General features: G+C 45.6%; 2 protein-coding genes across 2 annotated transcripts; one reads left to right on the top strand and one right to left on the bottom strand.

The window, feature by feature from the left end:
• Positions 1-1508: 1508 nt before the first annotated feature.
• Positions 1509-5662, top strand: LOC310963497 (somatostatin receptor 3; the record flags this gene model as incomplete). Its single annotated transcript, XM_083936358.1, has 2 exons — positions 1509-2285; positions 4937-5662. The coding sequence occupies 2 exons, from the start codon at positions 1509-1511 to the stop codon at positions 5660-5662; spliced, it is 1503 nt and encodes a 500-aa protein (XP_083792484.1).
• Positions 5663-8859: 3197 nt separating this feature from the next.
• On the bottom strand, positions 8860-15267 carry LOC310956052 (protein CutA homolog). Its single transcript, XM_083926170.1, has 7 exons — positions 15207-15267; positions 12153-12218; positions 11843-11991; positions 11228-11287; positions 11033-11078; positions 9783-9832; positions 8860-9612 (listed from the first exon to the last, which is right to left on the bottom strand). Exons 2-7 carry the CDS (start codon positions 12213-12215, stop codon positions 9513-9515), a joined length of 468 nt encoding a protein of 155 aa, XP_083782296.1. The 5' UTR covers positions 12216-12218; positions 15207-15267; the 3' UTR covers positions 8860-9512.
• Positions 15268-23603: the final 8336 nt, after the last annotated feature.

The raw sequence follows: 23603 nt of genomic DNA, 5'->3' as shown, positions 1-23603 counted from the left end.
TGGTCCTGGTCCTGGTCCTGGTCCAGTCCCAGGCTGGTCCTGGTCCTAGTCCTGGTCCAGTCCCAGCCTGGTCCTGGTCCTGGTCCAGTCCCAGCCTGGTCAGATGCGTACATGAACTGATGAAGCCTCTTGGATGAGAGGTGAAACGTCTTCCTAGAGTAGGGGTCTGCAACCTTTACCATCAAAAGAGCCATTTTCCCCCTCTTCATCAAGTAAAATTTGTCTGGAGCCGCAAAACATATTTGATGACACAGCCTATAAAGGTTTATGTATAGTTACTGTTGACATTTTATTCCTATTATTACCTGTCATAAATGTTGTTTGCTAATCAAGCACACAGGTAAGCGAACATCATGTGAAAGGAAATTAATATGCAACACATTTTTCCTCTGATAATGTTTTTTTGGGGGGTTTATCCGCAGCTAGCATACGAGTGCGGGTCACCAACTCCAGATTAGCCTCCTGAAGGGAAAGGCGTTGGGCCGTAGACGTAGGATGTGACATATTTTAGTTTCACGTCATATTTTTTAAAAATCACCTTGAACTCAAACACAACAGGTGTTCCCTTGTCCACGGTCCAAAAAAGACGTTATTTACACATTGTTTATATCATTTCTTGGCAAAGCAACAGGGGCCACTGATAAGGGGCTAAAGAGCCGCACACGGCCCAAGAGCCACGGGTTGCAGACCCCTGTCCTAGACAAATAACCAAGTCCAGTTGCTTTTTACTGAGATTGCTTTGAGGATCTTATGAAAAGTGATGCACAATTATCACGGTATCTTACGAAATATGATGTTTTATTTAACACTGAAACAGCCAATTTTAGGTGACTGTGACATTAAGTTTAGGCTCCCTTTCTGTTTTCATATTGGATGTTTTTAAAGGAATAACTTAACATGTTGTTAAATATGCCAGCCCCCTTTTATCAGAGTGAGATAAATCAACAGAGACGGAGCGCTGCCATCTCAAAAGTGCGTTCCCATAACATCTGTAGGGTCTCGTGCTGAGCGAGGTTCGGCACAGTATTTATAACTCCCAGTGGAGCTGTAATGTACGCCCATCGTTCAGTTCAAGCCGTGGTCAACAGTAATTGGCTGGGGCCACTAAAAGGTCAACAATGTTGGGGTCAAAGTTCAGCCACGCACAGATACACTGCAACACGCAGTAATGAGATGGTGTGATGCTGCAAAAGCTGTTTTTTCCTTGATAATGTGAATACGCCATAACTCTTGAGTATACAGTGAATGTTGAACTACTCCTTTATATATTTACATATAGATTATACAATTAATTATTTGGGTAAGTCATATTTTTGACCACATCCATTTTTTTTTTCAGTGTTTTTACCAAAATATGAAACCATTCCTTTTGTAATTCATTATGGAAAGATCTCCTTTTTGTATGAAATGTGCTAATTTAACTACTTTTGCGTTACCCTGTAGGGCTGCTGACCTGTCACTGATGGGATCTTATCAACTTGTGTCGCCTCCAATTCCATAAAGCCTCCATGGAGCTCATCCAGGCCACCCAGCTGCCACAGGAAGCCCTTACAGCTACCTGGAGCAACAGCTCCGTTCCCCCTTACACCCATTTCCTGCTCCTCCCCACGCCGTCTGAACCGCTCCTTGGCTTCACCCCAAGTGACGGCTCTTTCCCCTTCAACAACACCTGCCAGAACTGCACCAAACGGGAGCCTGGATCCCTGCCTGGCTTGGCTGGAATCTTCATCCCTCTTATCTACGGGATTGTGTGTGTTGTTGGCCTCGTAGGCAACACTCTGGTCATCCACGTTATTGTCAACTACACCAAAAATGAGTCAGTCACCAACATCTACATCCTCAACTTAGCCATCGCAGACGAGCTCTTCATGCTCGGCCTGCCCTTCCTGGCGGTGCAGAACGCTCTGCTCTCTTGGCCCTTCGGCTCCCTAATGTGCCGCGTGGTCATGACGGTGGACGCCATCAACCAGTTTACCAGCATCTTCTGTCTGACTGTGATGTCAGTGGACCGCTACCTGGCTGTGGTGCACCCCATCCGCTCATTCTGGTGGCGGCGGCCCCGTGTAGCCAAAGCTATCAGCGCCACAGTTTGGGTGGGGTCCTTTGTGGTAGTGCTGCCAGTGGTGGTGTTTGCCAACGTGCTGAAGGACGATGGGAACTGCAGCATCGTGTGGCCTGAGCCTGCAGAAGTGTGGAAGACGTCCTTTATCGTTTACACGTGTACCGTCGGATTCTTCTGCCCCCTGCTGGTTATCTGCTTGTGCTACCTGCTGATCGTCATCAAGGTACAGCACAAGATCCTCAACATTACGTAGCATAGAAACACGGGATAATGATAATATAACAATCATTTTTGTAATATGACCACCATCTTTAAATCTAAGAAACCAGGTATGTCATTTTGGCATGGCGGACAGCTCAAAATACCAAAATCCCAGAGGCCACCGTTGCTACGCTGAGGTAGTTTTGTTGACATAGAGGTGACTGAACCCAAAATTGATCCAGAATCCAAAAGTACATTGATTTTATTATCAATTTTGAGAACTCAGTAATCTTTAAGACTGCACGTGACATACTTTAAAGCTTGGCGACTGGATGTTTCTCGCAATTCAATTCAATTCAATTCAATTCTATTTACAGTGCCAAATCATAACAAAAGTTATCTAAGGACACTTTACAGAGTAGGTAAAGACCACACTCTATAACTTATTTATGATTTACAGTCGCTCTACCGCATCGTTGTGACGAAAAGAGAGCTGAGCCGGAAGGTAAAGCTCTCGATCTACCGGTAAATCTTCGTTCCTACCCTCACCTGTGGTCATGAAAGCTGGGTCAGGACCCAAAGAACGAGGTCGCGGGTACAAGCGGCCGAAATTTGTTTTCTCAGGAGGGGGCTGGAGTCTCCCTTAGAGAGAGGGGGAGAAGTTCAGCCATCCGTGAGGAACTCGGAGTAGAGCCGCTGCTCCTTTGCATTGAAAGGAGCAAGTTGAGGTGGTTCAGGATCATCTGGTAAGGATGAACCCTGGGCGCCTCCCTAGGGAGGTGTTCCAGGCACGTCCAGCTGGGAGGAGGCCTCGGGGAAGACCCAGGACCAGGTGGAGAGATTAGATCCCCACACTGGCCTGGGAACGCCTCAGGATCACCCAGTTAGAGCTGGTTAATGTGGCCCGGGAAAGGGAAGTTTGGGGTCCCCTGCTAAAGCTGCTGCCCCCGCGACCCGACCCCGGATAAGCAGATGAGATGAGATGAGAAGAAGAGATGAGATAGACTCAACAATTCCCCCGTAGAGTACAGTGGCAACGAAAACCTCCCAAAATGCACCACCATTGAATTCAAATCCAACGGCACTTTTACTTTTAAGTAAATAAATCCTTCCAAATAAAGCCGCAGTGCAGAGAAGCCCTAGTGTGCACAAACACACTAATATCCTTTATAATTGGGCTGTTTTCCGTTGATATCACTAATGATGTTGGAGGGCACAGAAGCAATATTTGTACCAAAATAATGGAGAAGCACACTGTGCCGGAGTTAATGTTATGAGTTAGTGGGAAAAACATCCACCACAATAATTTATACGAGACAGTAAAGGCATCATTCCTCTTATTAAAGACATACTTTCATGTTTTACACCATTAGCAGCATTGATCCGCTCATGTTTATGTGATACTTTCAATATTCAAAAGTCCAATTTACCCCCTAAAAAATACCTTATTGTTCATCTAACCACAAGTGATTTAAAGATGTTGACGATTTTCATGTATTTAATAATCTGTTAAGTTTCTATCCATCACAGAGTGAGTTAAAACAATGGTGATTGATCATGTGACCCACTAATGAAAGCACCTGTATTTGCCTTTTTGCCGAGTCTTCTTTATAAATATGGCGCCACGTGAGTGACGCTGCGGACAGCAGTTGGTCTGCCAGTCTAACTCGTCACTAACGGTTATGCTGCATTCACTTGTAATTGGAAATCTGGCTGTTCCAACTTGAGTCAGGCTTGGGTAGTAAGGGCGGAAGTGTGATAGGTGGCAAAGGTGTAATAGTGTGTGTGTGTGTGTGTGTGTGTGTATGGATTTAACATATAGGGGACGGACTGGAAGTAGAGAGGTAAATATGTATCAATAAAGTTTACAAAAGAGCAAAAAATGTAAAATAGTCGACACACATAGTGTCAATGAATGTGACAAGATGGAGGTTCGGACAGAACAGACTGGCGGTTACATTTTACCGCCCAAGAGGCCGCTAGAAACAAGATATCTCAATTCTTATGGAGAGCAACTTTAATAAGCAGGAAAGGAGGCCATTAGGATTAATGCAGTGAACGTTCCATGGTCATGAAAGCTGGGTCATGACCCAAAGAACCAGGTCGCGGGTACAAGCGGCTGAAATATGTTTCCTCAGGAGGGGGTCTGGAGTCTCCTTTAGAGAGAGGGGGAGAAGTTCAGCATCCGTGAGGAACTCGGAGTAGAGCCGCTACTCCTTTGCGTTGAAAGGAGCCATTTGAGGTGGTTCAGGATCATCTGGTAAGGATGAACCCTGGGCGCCTCCCTAGGGAGGTGTTCCAGGCACGTCCAGCTGGGAGGAGGCCTCGGGGAAGACCCAGGACCAGGTGGAGAGATTAGATCTCCACACTGGCCTGGGAACGCCTCAGGATCCCCCAGTTAGAGCTGGTTAATGTGGCCCGGGAAAGGGAAGTTTGGGGTCCCCTGCTAAAGCTGCTGCCCCCGCGACCCGACCCCGGATAAGAGGTTGAAAATGAGATGAGATGAGACGTTCTTTGACCAACTTCCTCTGAATCACGGAAAAATGACAAAACAATAAGCAAAAGCAATAATAATAATAATGACTCTAATAGAGATTTTATTTATTTTGGCGAGCTGATACTTTCCTCGTCAACGTGTGTGTTTAACTAAGTTCTTTATCTTTTCTTTCAAAGGTGCGCAGTGTCGGAAAGCGGGCGCAGGCCACATCGTCTCGCCGCAGGAAGTCCGAACGCAAAATCACCCGGATGGTGGTCGTCGTAGTGGCTGTGTTTGTCCTTTGCTGGCTACCGTTCTACGTTCTGAATATCGTCAACCTCCTGGTGGTCTTGCCTGGGGACTTCCGGGGGCTCTACTTTTTTGTCGTTGTGCTGTCGTATGCGAACAGCTGTGCCAACCCCATTCTGTACGGATTTCTGTCCGACAACTTTAAGAGAGGCTTCAGGAAGGCCCTGTGCGGCGCTTCACGCAGGGTGAAGAGCAACGACAGGGCCGGCACCGAGGCACAGCGGCCGACGGAGGAGTGGGGTGGCATCGCACTGCACGCACAAAAATGTGAAGGAGCGATCGAGGTGCGCGGGAAAGACTGTGGTGAAAAAGAAGAAGAGGGGGAAGTCAATGGAACGGGAGGGGCCATGCAGATGAGTGAAATATGCAAAACATCACAAAACGGAAACCACAGTGGGGTGACAGAGGGATCACGGACTGTGGTCGTGCAGAGGGATAAACCTGAGCCGGAGCACTCGGGTCACAGCGCCAAACACGGAGAAGTAGCTGAGAAAGGCCCGGGCCTCGATCCTGCTGAGGTTGCGTCCTCTGTGGCCAGTAAGAGTAGAAAGAGCAAGTCACGACTTGGAGAATGCCTGGACAATAAATCAGTGCTTGAAATCAGCTATCTGTAACAGACGACACGACTGCAGTGGATTTTGGTACATGACATTTGGAGCATTTCTCCTGATATTTGAAACAACTGTGAATAATAGAGAACTACTGCAGATTACAGGCTCAATGTTGGATCACGAAGCCGAGGTTCTGGGTAGATATGTGCATGACGTAATAGTGTAAATGACTAAATATAAAAGTAGGCTTGATTTTGGACTGAATTCCAGGCACGTCCAGCTGGGAGGAGGCCTCAGGGAAGACCCAGGACCAGGTGGAGAGATTAGATCTCCACACTGGCCTGGGAACGCCTCAGGATCCCCCAGTTAGAGCTGGTTAATGAGGCCCGGGAAAGGGAAGTTTGGGGTCCCCTGCTAAAGCTGCTGCCCCCGCGACCCGACCCCGGATAAGAGGCTGAAGATGAGATGAGATGAGGAAGAACACATTTAAATATCTGAAACACTGCCTGTTAGTATTGTGAAGTACAGTGTGCTGTTATTGTTGCAAGTAGTCCAAAGCAGAGGCAGCTCTAGAGTCCGTTGGGGCCCCAGGTCAAAATTCACAGGGGGCACCTCCTGAACTAGAGTCCATCACCATTATAGGTTTGTTTAAACTCAAGCTTGCACATCACTAGCAACGGGAGTGTGTGGAGTCAGGTGGGGCCCCATTAGAGAGGTCCGGTTCCCTACCGCTCCTATTGTCTGGCCCCAAGCAGTTGCCTGTCTTGCCTGCTAGCTAAGTCTAAGGGCGCACTCCCACTGTGCCTCCGTCCCGTGCCCCGTGCTTTAGGGTCCTTGTCCCCCCCTCCAGGCCCGTTTGTACTCACACTACCTGGGCCTCGGCGAATGCTTCTTGCTGCCCATACGTCATCACGCCGTAACACGTCACACGCATTGATGACGTCAAGGCGATGCGTGGCTTTGTTTCCAAGTTTTTGTGCGTCTTGTCGACTGTTTTTGAATCTTTTCATCGACCAAATCTGCAGTAAACACTCCACCTCCGCATCACACCAACGTGAACCATTTGTTTTAAATGTCCGCGCATGGTCCCTCCTTCTTTTTTCTATGTCCCAACAGGCGCACAGGAAATTACGTGAGAGCTGCCGTAGGCGCCCTGCTCGTGCATGTGTGCACGCTCGTGCTTGTATATGTGCAAACACCCTCTACACAAGCCCACCTCTCCCAAAACGAGCAGCAGCTAGTCGCGGTGTGTTTGCACTCACACTGGTCAAACGAACTAGGCTTTACCCGCAAAACCTGTTTGGGCACACCGTATATGCCCTAAGACACATATACGGTGTATAGTGTCAGGACTGTGTCTTTGTCTATGGTCCCCTTTAAACAGATAAACCCAGGTAAAAAGGTCATCAACGACTAACTTAACCTGTAACCTGTGTGTTTGGGTGGTGAGGACTTCAGTCACTTTGTCCACTACAGTATTCTCCCCACTACAACAAAGTGTGAATATTTGTTTTATATTTATTTATCGTCGTCATGTTGAAAAGGATTGTCACTATAAAAATATATATATATATCAGGAACATAGAACACTGGCTAATGCACTGTATGAATCATATCCCAGTGGGAGTGTTTACTTTTGACTTCTGCTAAAACAACGGTGACTGTAGTGTTTGCAAAAGCACATTTTACCCGTCTGTCATCGAGTGCTTTTGTCGAGCTTTTGTGTAACAGCATCAGTACCGTGCGTGCCTGAGCGTACACACATGGACCTGGACTCTTAAAAATGAACTGACAACTAACTTTGGCTTCCTCCCTTTGACGTGCAACACAGAAGAGCAGTGCCGGTGACCTTTTAAATAAACATAAAGCAGGTTTCAGGAAAAAGCAGGACTCTGTGTGACTCGACCTTTGAGCAACAAATGTGAAAGATGCCGGGGAGAAAACAGCACACACCCTGTGAAGATCATGAACAGATGATCATGTTTGTATTGAATCCTCTGATATTATGAAGGAAATGTGGAAGACAGAGTGTTTAAACACATAAGACGGACCGTACGTATCCCTGAAGCAGAGAAAAACAACGTGCTAACGTTTGTCAGTATCACAGATCCCTGCTTCATGCTCACTAACGATGTTAATGTGCTCAATGTAAAGATACTTAATCGGCTTTGATGGTTGAAATAGTACAGTGAGTGTGTGTGTGTGTTGTGGTGTGTTGTGAGTCTTATTTGATGCACACATTCAGTTGCTTTTGTTTTCTACGATCACTGTTTGCATTCAGACGAGCTTTGGCAAAAAGAACAAACACAAGTGCAGCGTGGTGAGAGTGGGCTAAATACATGTTTACAGGTGAGATTTCATCCATCCATCCATCCACCTATCCATCCATCCACCTATCGACCCATCCATCCATCCACCTATCGACCCATCCATCCATCCACCTATCGACCCATCCATCCATCCACCTATCGACCCATCCATCCATCCACCTATCGACCCATCCATCCATCCACCTATCGACCCATCCATCCATCCACCCATCCACTTATCCATCCATCCATCCATCCACCCATTCATCCTTCCATCCATCCATCCATCCGCTATACCAGCTTATCTTTTTAGAGCTTCTCAAGGGGGCTGGAGCCAATCCCAGCTGACACACACACACACACACACACCAAACACACACACACACTCATAAAAACACACACACAGACGCACACGCATACACACAGACATATAAAAAGACACACACCAAACACACGCTCGCATAAAAACACACAAACATATACACACTAAGACCAAACACACACACGCACACAAAACACACACACACGCATAAAAAGACACACACACTCACATAAAAACACACACGCGCACATGCATACACACACGCAGACACACACCAAACACGCGCACACATAAAAACACACACACTTAAAAACACACACGCAGACACACACCAAACACGCGCAAACACACACGCGCACACAAAGACTAAACACACACACACACTCACATTAAAACGCACGCACACGCAGACACACACCAAACACGCACACACACACACTAGATAGAAGTATGTGAATATTTAGCACTAAATGTATGTTTGTATGTAATTGTGTGATTTGAACTACTGCACACAGTGCCTACATGGATATAGTACGTGATGTGTACGTTACATGTTTTAACTGTTGCATTTGTTTGTTGTTCAACAAGAAAGAATTCAAAAACAATTAAAAAATTATCCTCCACTTTATTGCAAATAATTCTTCTTTAACAACAGAAATGAGAGAAATCTCACCGACGTCTGAGGTCATTTAAGACACTTGAGTGGCAGATGCAGCGTTTATTCTGTAGCTGGTGAACAGTGGAGCTTCAAGACCAACACTGCCCTCTACAGGTAAACACACCAGAGCATGGGTGTCAAACTGATCTAGTAAAGGGCCGTGTGTGTGTGTGGCTGCAGGTTTTTATTCCAACCCAGCAAGAACACACCTGACTCGAGTTACTCAATCACCTGAACTGTCTTCACACGGTTGATTTGTTGGACCAGGTGTGTTTTTGATTGGTTGGAATGAAAACCTGCAGCCACACACACACACACACACACGGCCCTTTACTGGATCACTTTGACACCCATGCACTAGAGGGAGAAATATTAAGCACTTGCAAAAATCAAATGATGTCTGGAACAAAGCAAAAAGGACAGATTTTAGCCGTAAACCACTTCAAAACACCAAATCTGTCATGTATTAGAGCGTGCAGTTAGTACTGCAACAGCATTATACTGTAGATGATGATCGTGTCTTGTCTTTGAGGGGAAACAGGAAGTAAGTGTGTACACAAACGTTTTTCAGATTCGTTTTTCCGTGCGTGCATTAATTAATGAATTCATCCGCTCATCCCTCAGTCACTCGGGGACTACTTCCCCGATCCATTTGAGGTAGGGCGGGTTGCCCTGGTCGATAGGGAGGCTTATGACCTCGGCCACCTCATAAGGATGGTTAGAGCTGGGGAGGAGAACAATGAGCGGTTATGAGTCATCTGAGTGCACAGACAGGCGCGCGGTACGTATAAACAGCAGTACTTAAAGCCATACTCTTTAACTGCGTGAGTCACGGCCGATAATGGAGCGACGCGTTGTTCCTGTGAGAGTTGGGGTGTTTAAAAATGAACTTACCGGACAAATTCAGCGAGAGCCGCCACCTTGGAGCTTCTTGTTTTAATCATCTGAGCCGGAGAGAGACACATCGGGTCAGACTCACAGACTTCACCAGTCACTTGATAAAATCATAACGTCATCATGCACCACTGTGGAAAGGTAAATAAGTAGCTAAACAATGCTAAGCTAATCATGTTTTACACTGGTTTGTTTAGATGCCTGGTTCATTTCAGTTATAATTCAAAACATTCAATAACTATTATCTCTCTCTTTGAGTTCAGTTCATCAGTAGTGAAGAGACTAAGGGCGCACTCCCACTGTCCTTCCGTCTCGTGCCCCGTGCTTTAGGGTCCTTGTCCCCCCCTCCAGGCCCGTTTGTACTCACACTACCTGGGCCTCGGAGAATGCTTCTTGCTGCCTATACGTCATCACGCCGTAACACGTCACACGCATTGATGACGTCATGGCGATGCGTGGCTTTGTTTCCAGATCTTTCCGTCTTTCATCGACCAAATCTGCAGTAAACACTCCACCTCCGCATCACACCAACGTGAACCTTTCACCGCCATTGTTTGAAATGTCCGCGCATGGTCCCTCCTTCTTTTTTCTATGTCCCAACAGACGCACAGGAAATTACCTCAGAGCTAGTACTCGTACATGTGCAAACGTGCTTTACAAAAGCCCACCTCTACCAAACGGGCCGTGGACGGCAAGAGTACCACTCCTAGGAGCGGTACGGTTGCACTCACACTGGTCAAAGGAACTAGGCTTTAGCCGTGAAACGTCCTGGGACACGGTACGGATGGACAGTGGGAGTGCGCCCTTAGATCCAGACTTGTCCTTTGGCTCATTTTTATCATTGTGTATACTTTTGTTTATTCCTAAAACAGTTACATTGCATGTAAACTACAAGTGAATTATATGTAGATCAACTTTACAGTCAATTACAACCACTTCAAACTATTCTAAAGAATGTGCCATACAGGTATGACTCATTATTGTTAGTAAGCAGTGTTGTGTTCTCAATAGTACTGATCAAACCCAAACCATATCCCTGTCTGTGTGCTGTTGTAGCAGTAACTCTCTCTGTGGGTGTTAGCACTATAATAGCAACTGTGGTAGAAGTGACAGACGCAGCAGTAGTAGTTACAGGTGCAGCGACGATAGTTACAGTACAGTAGCTGTGATAGTTATTCACCCTGTGTTGTAAAAATATATTTTTCCTGCATTTACACAGCAAAACATTACAACATGGAGTCAACACTCACCAGCAATACTTCACTGTCCTCTTCAATCTTCCCCTGCCATTCGTATCTGAAGAAGCAAGAAGAATAAGGAATTTATCATCTGGTGATTCATCCTTATTTATTTGTTTATAATGTATTTAATGTACATTTTAAAAGGGCAAACATCATCTCCTAAGACGACTCAGTCCAGCATGACACTGGAAACTCAAAACTTACATCGACGTGATCGCCGGGACAATGTTGACGCACGCAGCTAGCTTCCTTTGCACAATACCCCTGTGAGGAAAGGAAGAGTTAGCCACAAATGAATGTGCATGGCAGTACTGTTGACTGAATGGAAGACATGAAAATCCACATTCTTCTTGCATGAGCTGCAATTATGTCTCATCAAACAGGGCATCCCATTTTCAGTATGTCCAGCGAGTAACAGAGGGTCGAAAGGAGCCAGTTGAGGTGGTTCAGGATCATCTGGTAAGGATGAACCCTGGGCGCCTCCCTAGGGAGGTGTTCCAGGCACGTCCAGCTGGGAGGAGGCCTCGGGGAAGACCCAGGACCAGGTGGAGAGATTAGATCTCCACACTGGTCTGGGAACGCCTCGGGATCCCCCAGTTAGAGCTGGGTAATGTGGCCCGGGAAAGGGAAGTTTGGGGTCCCCTTCCCGTTTGGGGAAGTTTTGCTGCCCCCGAGACCCGACCCCGGACAAGAGGTTGAAGATGAGATGATATGAGATGAGTAACAGAGGGTAAAGACGCCGTGAATAGATTTTCTATAATAGAATCTACAGTCATAAACATTTCAAAAACAGAATTAAGACGTTGCTGATTGTGTCACCTGGCCAACTCTTTAGCCACCGTGTCGTTGGGACAAGTGACGAAGGCGGCGGAGTGTGTGCCTGACAGGTAAGTTTCGGTCGCCATGGAAAACGCCCTCAGTCCAACAGTCCTCAGCAGCGGGAACATAAACACACTCAGGAGCACCGTCTGGGACGAGAACAGGAGGAAGAGGGTGAAACTCAACCAACAGATGCGTCCAAAATACATTTGAATCAGACATGGAGCTCAACAGACACGAAGGAACCCCCCCACGTGTGTTCGAGACATTTCTGCGTGCAGTGCGGAGCGTCAAGGAAACACAAACTCACCGCAACCAAAGCCTTCAAGGATGTACCACGCAGTGTCTCTACACCGGAGAGTCCAATGCGCATTGCCTGAGCGGGTAGAAGACATAAGCTAATGGTTAGCTACAGCTGCAGCTACAGTGGTGGAAGAAGTAAAAATGCTCATCAGGCAGAATGGCTTCGTCACATATGTTATATGCACATTATGTTATTTTTAAGTGTCAAATTAACGAATAAAGAAATCTCAACACGTATCGCTCCTTTAGTTCATATCTGAAACAGTGATTTATTGATTATATATAAAAATGCTCATAATGCAGAATGGCTTCGTCAACGTTTTACATGATTATAGAATATTATCATATTATATTCTTCAATAACAAATACATGTAAGGGCCTTTTAATGTAGTTTAATGTAGTATGTGGATACTTTGTACTGAGAATAAATCAGCAGTACTGCATTTAGTGCATTATATCATACAGGTAAGCCCATTATATGTTATTTTTAAGTGTCAAATTAACGAATAAAGAGATTTAAACACGTATTGCTCCTTTAGTTCCAATCTGAAACAGTGATTTATTGATAATGTGACCTGCCAGAACTGAACCCGGTCCCCCTGCTGTTGCCTTCTTGTGTCAGTGTGTCTGGGAGTTTGTGTAGTTCATTCTCATGTGCTGTTTTTTTTTTTCTGTTTATGAACGATATGTTGTTGTGGTTTCTTTTCTGTTTGTATGTCGTCCTGTTGTGTGCATGACCTGTCTGCTCCGGTTGGCTGCTGCCTGGATATCCCATATACCTTTATTTGTATTTGTCTGATGCCGACTCTTGTTTGTCCTTAGTCAATGTGTTGTTTCTTAACCCTTCTTGTTATTTGCCTTTTAAGGAGCCTATTGTTACAGAGACTGCAGATGGAAACTAGCCTTCTGGCTAAATCTGGCATATTTACTGAAAGTTTATTAATATGCACTGTCGCTGTCAAATAAAGTTAAAAATACATAAACGTAGTGGAGTAAAAAGTAAAACATACCTGTGTAAAGTAGTAAAAATTGAAATGTTCAAGTAAAGTAAAAAATAAATCACTCCCATTGTCATTGCTTCCATGTTTCAAATGTGAGAGCTGCTAATATGCACATAAACAGCAACAGTGACGCTTTACTGTAACAGTCTCCAGTGTATGTCTTGGATTACACAGCTCAGCTCAGTCTTCTTCACTCATTTCCCTTATTTCAGATCATAAACAAGCTGTAGAAGTCAAGTATTTTCCCACACAGCCTAGTTTATTAGTGCAGTCTTTCTCAAATGGGGGTGTTGTACCATATTTAGTACCCCTGCCGTGAAATGCACCCTCTGGCATTAAAGGTGATATTCTGGATCAGAAGGCTGTTGTTTCCACCTATAGGAGTAGTTTATACATATACAGGTGTATTTATATATATATACACACACACAGGTAACCCAGGAGTAGTTTATATATAGACAGGTAACCCAGGAGTAGTTTATATATAGACAGGTAACCCAGGAGTAGTTTATATATATACACACAGGTAACCCGGGAGTAGTTTATATATAAACAGGTAACCCAGGAGTAGTTTATATATAAACAGGTAACCCAGGAGTAGTTTATATATATATAAACAGGTAACCCAGGAGTAGTTTATATATATACACACAGGTAACCCAGGAGTAGTTTATATATAAACAGGTAACCCAGGAGTAGTTTATATATATATAAACAGGTAACCCAGGAGTAGTTTATATATATACACACAGGTAACCCAGGAGTAGTTTATATATATACACAGGTAACCCAGGAGTAGTTTATATATATACAGGTAACCCAGGAGTAGTTTATATATATATACACACAGGTAACCCAGGAGTAGTTTATATATATACAGGTAACACAGGAGTAGTTTATATATATACACACAGGTAACCCAGGAGTAGTTTATATATATATACACACAGGTAACCCAGGAGTAGTTTATATATATACACACAGGTAACCCAGGAGTAGTTTATATATATATACACACAGGTAACCCAGGAGTAGTTTATATATATACAGGTAACCCAGGAGTAGTTTATATATATATACACACAGGTAACCCAGGAGTAGTTTATATATATACAGGTAACCCAGGAGTAGTTTATATATATACAGGTAACCCAGGAGTAGTTTATATATATACAGGTAACCCACAACGGTCAGAACACTGGTGACTTACAGTCTTTAAACTATTTGAAAGAGTTTAAAGGCACAAACTTGGATAAAAGCGAACACAAAAAAACACCTTCTTGTATGTTCTGTGGAAATTAACTGCAGCCATAATTACTAAATGAGTTAAATGGATCTTTTGAGCAAGTCTAATGTATTTGACTCAGCGTTTCCTAAATATAACCCCAGCTTTTCTTGCAATTCATAGGTTCAAAAGTGTGTTTTTAATGTGGTTACCTGTGTATAAACTACTCCTATAGGTGGAAATAACAGCCTTCAGATCCAGAATATCACCTATAATGCCAGGGGCTGCATTTCACGGCAGGGGCGCTGAACACGGCACAACAGGTGTTAATGTGCCCCTGGTGGGTACTTTGGAGTACTGCAGGGGGTACATGAGACTAATAAAATATATAATCATTAAAAAATGACTCATGCATGGATCCAAATTCCCTATTTCATATTTAGCATCCCTATTTTAACTGCCGTAAACAAATGCAGTCACGGTTTACGGTTGAAACGCAGCAGTAGCGAGTGTTTTTGTATTTTAAAGCCTTTATAAAGGATTATAAAGCCTTTATAACCCTTAACAAAACTGGTTTTGCGTTGTCAGGGGGTTCATGGCTGAAAAGAATATCCCAAAGGGTGCTAACGTTACTGCCCATCCACTGTGTTAGTGCACGGGTAGTAGCGTTAGCATGTGTGGGAGCTAGCTGCGACGTTCACGTCAGTTGTTGTTGGTCGAAAGCACTAGTGACTTTAAAAAAGGGTAATACTGCAAGAGGAGCCGACTAACAGTGTGAGAGAAGTCGGTTAATCGAAGCAGAGCCTGCAGAGAGGGACTCCTGCTGGGATTTACCTGCTGACAGCCGCTGCCTGGCTCCGGTTAGCGAGCAACACCCTCTGCCGTAAAGCGGGACGGCTGTTTGTTTGGGAAACTGTCGCAAATCAGCCCTGGGAGAACGACGGTATTTATTTATTTATTTTTATTTTTATTTATTTATTTATGCACAATCAAAAAGGAATAAATGAAAAAATTAAATAATAAGAAATAAATTACTGGACAAAGCTAAATAATAATAAATAAACATTGTATTAGAATTAAATTAAAAAAAATTCAGTCAGTCAGGAAATAAGGCACAGAATATAGAATATATTTACTTTAATGATCCCAGACTGGGAAATGATTTTGTTACAGCAGCAGTGGGTCAGCAAATAAAACACTTCGTACATAACATACATAGAATCCAATATATGCATAATGTATATATACAGTGCACAGTGCTATAAAAAAATAAACAATAATAACATATACAACACGCAAACATCCTCAGGGCAAAAAGCAGCACAGCAGTGGCAACGACAATAAAAACGCATCAACGGGACACGGTGTTCAGCGATCCCATGGCATTAAGGATGAAGGGATTTTTAAAAATATCACGATTTGTCTACCAGAGGGAAGACGTTCAAACTCCCTGTTGAGTGGATGGGGGTCAATACTACTTTAATTCACTTTAATGCTTTTTATTTTTACTTTTTGATCAATAAATCAACTTGAAGGCCGCAAAGTGCAGGAGAATCCAAAGGAAAAAATAATTTCAGTATAGTAGTAGGCCTATAGAGGGACCTCCAGACCGCTTAGAACATCTTTGCACTGGTGGCTCAGTGGTACATTGAGGTGTGGGTTCGATTCCCCTCTGGTAACCTGTTAACTGTTTCTTTGTGAGGCATTAAATGGTCACGCAGGACTCGAAGCTGCCAATACCCCCGTGCATGTTCTGTCTAATCCCTGCAATGTTCACACAGGCCGACAGATTTTTTCCCTACTGCCACCAACACTTCAGAGTCATTAAACACGCAGTGGCAGTGGATAACCATATGATGGCAGCTTCTGTACAGAAGACAAGACAAGAATATGCTTTATGATCAGCTCTGGTAGTTATAACACACACATACACCACAAATCAGCTCCTGTCAACAGGGTACCAGCAAGGACTGTGATTGTCTGTGTGCACATAAATGATGATTGTCCTGTGTGTGTGTGTGTGTGTGTGTGTGTGTGTGTGTGCAAGACAGAAAGCCACTCTGTTTGATAACATCCACCACCTCCCTTACATTCTCCTCTCTTCGCCCTGATTAAAGAATGAGACAAGCATGTCACACATACTAATATGCACGCACACACACACACACACACACACGCAAACACACACACAGATTTAGAGGATGTGACACGTGCACTCAGAACAAGATAGATTGAGCTGTAGCTGATCAGAGAGCTCCACCAGGAACGCACAGAGACACATAAAGACGCAGCGAGACATATTAGTGGAGCTTGTCAAGCTTTCGCGAGAGCAATGAGGAGCGATGGAAGGAGGGGGGATATGTTGGTGGTGGTGGAGGTGGTGGTGGTGGTGATGGGGTGGGGGGGCTTGTTCCCATGGAAACTGTGCAGTCAGCACATCTGTACGCGTTATGCGCTGTCCTCTCTCATCGGCATCCCGCGGCCTCTCTCCACCACAGCTGGACATGACAGCGCGCTCTCACATGTACAAGAAGCACACGCTCACGCAAATACGCACAACTGCTGCCCTGACCCCGTTGCCATGGTGACCGCAGAGCCCTCAACCCATGGGAGCTAAGTGTATGAAAAAAAAAATGCATATGAGTATGCGTTTGCATGTGTGTGTGACACAGACCAGACATCCACACAAGTTGCTCCTGGCACCGTTCAACTGTTCTCTCTTGCCCTCTCTGTGCCATCACCAGATCTTACCCTCCGTTTCTCTCCCTCTCTCCCTTTCTCCCCTGTCTTGTTCCTTCTCTCCCTCTGTCTCTCGCCCCCTCTCCCTCCAAGCATGAGGAGAATCAATATGTTTTCAATTTGCAGCAGAGCCTTCCTCCTCTGCATCCTAATCAGGCTCCACTGGCCCTTTAACTTCCAGAGAGAGAGAGAGAGAGAGAGAGAAGGGAAGAAACAGAGAGAGATTAGGAAGAGGGTAAAAGTGGACCTCAACTGCATAGGACATTTCTAATGTACTGCTGAGATGTCCGAGTCAGGATCAGCGGAGCGTGTGATAAATACATTTCTCTGCTGTTTCACTAGAGGCCGTGTGACGCGTACACAGAGAGCAGAGGTCCTGACGTCACATCCGGGTTCCTCGCTGTTCCTCTAACTTCTGTAACTCGTAATCTCTCACCGAAGGGTTCTTTTATCGGTCTTTCTGAAGGACGTGAACGACGTTCCGTGGGTTTACACGATGCATGAGTATCTACTGCAGCACTTCACGTGAAACAACCGTTCATTTGTCTCACCGGGAGGGCCGCGTGCAAATTATACATCATTATAGATACTCCTTTCTAATGTCTCATGTAAGTTAATGGGTGCATTGAGTTCTGTGTCATACACAGTCTGTCTTTATTGGCTCCTGTTGCTCTCGGCTGCTGAAATGACCGGATCTGTCCACAGGGATCACTCATTATCATTTCATCCTCTCGCGCTTGTACGGCAAATGAAGTCACTCTCGTTCATTACGACATATTATGTCTGAATAGCTTTTAATGATAGCATAATCTCTCTCATTGTGTTTGTGTAGCTCCCCCCTCCCGGAGGTCGGTGTCAAGCTACAGATCCGGGCTCGTGGAGCTCATCAGGACTCAGTGTTTTGGTATTTTTGCAGAAAGAAGATTATAATCTGTCGGAAATGAATCAATGAACTAGACCAGGGGTCTGCAACCTTTACTATCAAAAGAGCCATTTTTCCCCCTCTTCTTCACCAAGTCAAATTTGTCTGGAGCCGCAAAACATATTTGATCTCACACCTATTAAAGTTGTATATATAGTTATATATACAAAGTTTGTTGCATTTATTAAATTATAGAACAAAAATAAAGCAAACTGTTGACATTTCATCCCTATTACTATTATGATTATTATTCCCTGCTGTTCGTTAATTTCTCACCACATATGAAGCAAACAGGTACGGCGTCAATGTTGGCAGTGAAAGCAAATTGATCTCTCCACGCAACACTCGATTCTCCTCCGCAAAGTTTTTTAGGGGTTGGTTTATCCAAGGTTAGCGCACTGACAGCACAGGTCAGGAACTCAAGCAGGGAAAGGTGCCGAGCGACAGCCGTAGCATGTGACGCATATTTTAGTTCCACATAATATTTTTTTGTTGCTTACTCCAGGTAGTGAATGAGTCCTTACCCCAAGTGAAGGAGTTCAAGTACCTCGGGATCATGTTCACGAGTGAGGGGACGATGGAGCGTGAGTTTGGCCGGAGAATCGGAGCAGCGGGGGCGGTGTTGCAGTCGCTCTACCGACCCAACGTGACGAAAAGAGAGCTGAGGAAGGCAAAGCTCTGGATCTACCGGTCAATCTTGGTTCCTACCCTCACCTGTGGTCATGAAAGCTGGGTCAGGACCCAAAGAACCAGGTCCAGGTCCAAGCTTGTGAAATGTGTTTCCTCAGGAGGGGGTCTGGAGTCTCCCTTAGAGAGAGGGGGAGAAGTTCAGCATCCGTGAGGAACTCGGAGTAGAGCCGCTGCTCCTTTGCGTTGAAAGGAGCCAGTTGAGGTGGTTCAGGATCATCTGGTAAGGATGAACCCTGGGCGCCTCCCTAGGGAGGTGTTCCAGGCACGTCCAGCTGGGAGGAGGGCTCGGGGAAGACCCAGGACCAGGTGGAGAGATTAGATCTCCACACTGGCCTGGGAACGCCTCAGGATCCCCCAGTTAGAGCTGGTTAATGTGGCCCGAGAAAGGGAAGTTTGGGGTCCCCTGCTAAAGCTGCTGCCCCCGAGACCTGATCCAGGATAAGAGGCTGAAGATGAGATGAGATGAGATAATATCTTTTAAAAATCACCTTGAACTCCAAAAGAGAACAGGTGCTCGCTTTGAAAGATTGTACACTGTGCAAAAAAACATAATTTATTTCCATTCTCCATTGAAAAGGGAGTGAAGAGCCGCATGAGGCCCAGGAGCGGCAGGTCGCAGACCCCTGAACTGGACGGGAGGATTCAGTCCCAGAGAATTTTTTTCTTGAGCTCATAATAACTGCGACACTTTGCAACTCTTCAGAACACGAACAGACGTCTTATTCGTGATGCCACTTGCACTAAATACACAACTACTGTAAACACACTAATACAGAATAATGAGAAACAGGGGGCAGAGGATAAGGAAAGCTCTGTGTAGACGAGTGTGTTAGCTTAGCATCATCGACGCTGTGAGTACCAGCAAACACACACACCACAGATAGAGTCAGGAACACACTCATAGAGAGAATGGGAAAGATGTAAAAGTGAGAAATTAGGAAGGAGAGAGAAAACACCAGGAAAAGCTGAAGCAGGAAAAAGCAGTAAAAGAAATCTTGATGGAGCTCTTGTCTCTCTCTCCCTCCGCTCTCCTCCCATCTGCCCCCATTAACACTGACTTCTGAGGAGGGAGGGCCGCCTCGGGACCCCCCGCGTTCACCCAGGAGACGAGAGGAGAGAGGAGTTCACCTCTGTAACAGCGGGGTCTGGGAGACAATACCTCAGAGGACTGGAAATCCACAGCAATTAGCCCGTCTCTCATCGCACTCATTCCTGCACTTAACTGCTTATTTAAATTGTACCCACGGCTTAAGGATGGAGATGTGCATGTTCGCTCTCTGACCTTCAGTCCTGACCTTGATTATGAGGCGTTTAAGGTGACGAGTCGCTCATCATCTGTGAACATGTTGATGCTGAACTAATATATCCACTTTGGTTTTGTCATTTTCTATATTGTTTGCACTTTGGGAAATTTCGCATTTATTGTACGAATCAATTCATTCGGATGGTGTGGTGGTTAGCACTGTCTCACTGTTACAGCGAGAGGGTTCCTGGTTTGAATCCCGGCTGGGGCCCTTCTGTGTGGAGTTTGCATGTTCTCCCCGTGTCTGCGTGGGTTTTCTCCGGGTTCTCCGGTTTCCTCCCACAGTCCAAAGACGTGCAGGTGTTCGGTTCATTGATGACTCTAAATCACCCGTAGGTGTGAATGGTTGTCTGTCTCTGTTCGTCTCTATGTGTCCTGTGATAGACTGGCGTCCTGTCCAGGGTGGACCCCGCCTCACGCCCGATGTCAGCTGGGATCGGCTCCAGCCCCTCAAGACCCTGACAGGGACATTGATGACTCTAAATCACCCGTAGGTGTGAATGTGAGTGTGAATGGTTGTGTCTCTACGTGCCCTGCGATAGACTGGGGGTTGGAGCCGATCCAAGCTGACATCGGGCGTGGACAGCGGTTGAAGATGAATGGACAAAAAACAAAATAAAAAGAACAATCAACAATTTAAATTACACAGTACAACGATAAGAAGAAAAAAAATCTTCTCCTCACCCTCCGCGGGTGGTTGACCCTCTCTCTTAGCCCGGGTCCTCGACCAGAGGCCAGGGAGCTTGAGGGTTCTGCGCAGTATCTTTGCTGTTCCGAGCGCTGCACTTTTTTTGGACTGAGATGTCCGAGGTTGTTCCGGGAATCTCCTGTAACCTCCTCCAGCTTCGGGGTCACTGCCCCTAGTGCTCCGATCACCACGGGCACCACTGTCCCCTTTACCTTCCAGGTTCTCTCCAGCTCCTCTCTGAGCCCTCGGTATTTTTCAAGTGTTCCTTTTTGCGGATGTTCCTTTCGCTTGGTATCGCCACATCCACCATCATGATATCTGGTTGGTTTGCCATTACCATCCTGTCAGTCTGTATCTGGAAGTCCCACAGGGTCTTCGCTCAGAGTTTCCCATTTGGATCTTAGGGTTTCCAGTCCATACTCTGCACAGATGTTTCTGTACACTATGTCAGCCACTTGGTTATGCCGTTCCATGTATGTTTTCCCTGCCAGCATCTTGATATATATAAAATTAACAAAAAAATATCCTGTTTGATGCTGAAAAAGGGTTTCATATAAAAGAAAAATCACATTTAGGACAGCACTCTTAGTTAAATGGTTAATTCATGCATGAATGTTTGGGGCGTGAATAAAAAGGACGCCGTTTGCTCCGTGAAGACGGGCGTCGACTCGTGATTTTGTTTCGCTTTTGAGGATCCATGTTTTATTTATCGAATGCAAATGAATCATGGAAGGAGGTCAGGAGGACATCCATTTAAGTAAGAGAGGGAAACTAGTAACAGAAAATTGCACTTTCTAGAAAGTACCACTACTGATAGTTGGGCCAATGTTTGTGTGTGTGTGTGTGTGTGTGTGTGATTTTGGTGAAATTACACATTAAAGAGAGTTGCTTGTTCTCTAGTAAACCGATACATTTTGAATAAATGATCAAAGCTGTGGCGCAGCGTTTTATGCTCTTTAACAAAGACCCTGTTCCTCGTACTCTCGTTTCGTGAGTGTACAGTGAGCACGTTTGCTGTTTACCCCTCTGGTAACAACTTCTGATAACAGTGAAAATGTATTCTGACGGGGTCAGCTAATGTGAAAACCAAATTGGAATAAACTAGACTCTGAATAAATCTGCAGCATATAAAGTATAAGATTGCAGAAATAAGAGTTTCTGCTTTGTGCCACAGAAACGAAGCAGATTCAAGAGACACTCTGACCCATTTTAATTCAGTGTGCCAGCTGCCTGTTGTCTCAGATGGTCAGATGTGTTGAGGGTTATTATAGTAATGTCTGAAGATGAATGTGGACATGGTTTATTGAAGTCCACTTCCCCCTCCATAGCCCACATCGCTCCCATCCTCCGTAAACTTCACTGGCTGCCCATTCCCATTCCCTACCCACAACGTATGAAGTTCAAGATCCTCTGTAACGGGGTTGGAGTGAACTGCAGTACAGATGAACCAGGTATTCGTTTTAAAAAACAGTCTTTATTCAGCAGGTAAAAGCAGGTACACGGCTGACCAGGGGAGATCAGGAACAGGCCAGGCGCCAACCAGCCACAGAAAACCGGCAGGCAGTACTCAAGGTCAGGGACAGAAGGCTGGTCTGGGAACAAGTGCTGGAGAGTCAGGCATGAGAGCGAAGACAACGTGGCAAAGAGTGAGTGGAGTGAGGCTGCATATATACTGGCTTGATTGGAGATGGTGAGCAGGTGAGAGCAGCAGGTGAAAGCTGTAGACCCATCAGGGGTGTGGCTGAGCAGCAGAGCAGGGGAGGAGCCGAGCAAACTGTGACACCCTCCTCATCACCTACAAAGCCCTAAACAGCCTCGCACTCTCATACCTGATACCTGATTTCCTCTCTCGCCACTCCCCCACTCGCCGCCACCGCTCTGCTGACGCCAGGGCTGCCCAATCCTGCTCCTGGAGAGCCACTGTCCTGCATGTTTTAGGTTTCTCCCTGCTCTAACACACCTGAGTCTAATGATTATCAATCCTGTGACGAGCTTCAGCTGCTTGATAACGAGCAGAGCATTAGAATCAGGTGTGTTGGAGCAGAGAGAAACCTAAAACATGCAGGACAGTGGCTCTCCAGGAGCGGGATTGGGCACCCCTGCCCCAAAACCAAATATCACACGCTGGGGGGACCGAGCCTTTGCCATCGCCGCCCCTACCCTCTGGAACTCCCTGCCCCTCGCCATCCGGAGCTCAGACACACTCCCGTCATCCAAGAATCATCTATTGTTATTATCACTATTATTAAACGTTTCCACTGTAAATTAGAAGGAAGCAAATCAGAGGAGTGGATTACCTTAATTTAGCTTTATGTGTTTTCTTCCAACCCTCCGGCACATGTTGCGACCTAGAATTATTTGGGAATTGGCATATTAATTATTTAAATTACAGTACGCTGAAATAGAGTTGGGGCGCACTCCCACTGTCCTTCAGTCCCGTGCCCCGTGCTTTAGGGTCCTTGTCCCCCCCTCCAGGCCCGTTTGTACTCACACTACCTGGGCCTCGTAGAATGCTTCTTGCTGCCTATACGTCATCACGCCGTAACACGTCACACGCATTGATGACGTCATCGCGATGCGTGGCTTTGTTTCCAAATCTTTCTGTAGACCTCTGAGTTTTTGTGCGTCTTGTCGACTGTTTTTGAATCTTTTCATCGACCAAATCTGCAGTAAACACTCCACCTCCGCATCACACCAACGTGAACCTTTCGCCGCCATTGTTGTTGTTGTTAAATGTCCGCGCATGGTCCGTCTTTTTTTTTTTCTCTGTCCAAACAGCGCGCGCTCGTGCTCGTACATGTGCAAACACGCTCTACTAAAGCCCACCTCTCTCAGACGGGCCGTGGACGGGCAGCTGGCCGCAGCTAGGCTCGGAGTGGTTGCACTCAC

The sequence above is a fragment of the Echiichthys vipera genome, assembly GCF_963691815.1.
Source record: "Echiichthys vipera genome assembly, chromosome: 2".
In the NCBI taxonomy this organism is placed as follows: Eukaryota; Metazoa; Chordata; class Actinopteri; order Perciformes; family Trachinidae; genus Echiichthys; species Echiichthys vipera.
The sequence above is the reverse complement of the archived record's forward strand: the minus strand, read 5'-3'. Positions and strand labels throughout refer to the sequence as shown.

Coding starts and splice junctions, on each gene's coding strand:
- LOC310956052 (XM_083926170.1), bottom strand. CDS start 12,215: ATGCGCATTGGACTCTCCGGTGTAGAGACACTGCGTGGTACATCCTTG. Junction 11,079..11,227: donor GTCCCGGCGATCACGTCGAT/GTAAGTTTTGAG, acceptor TTGCTTCTTCAG/ATACGAATGGCAGGGGAAGA. Junction 9,613..9,782: donor GCTCTCGCTGAATTTGTCCG/GTAAGTTCATTT, acceptor TCTCCTCCCCAG/CTCTAACCATCCTTATGAGG.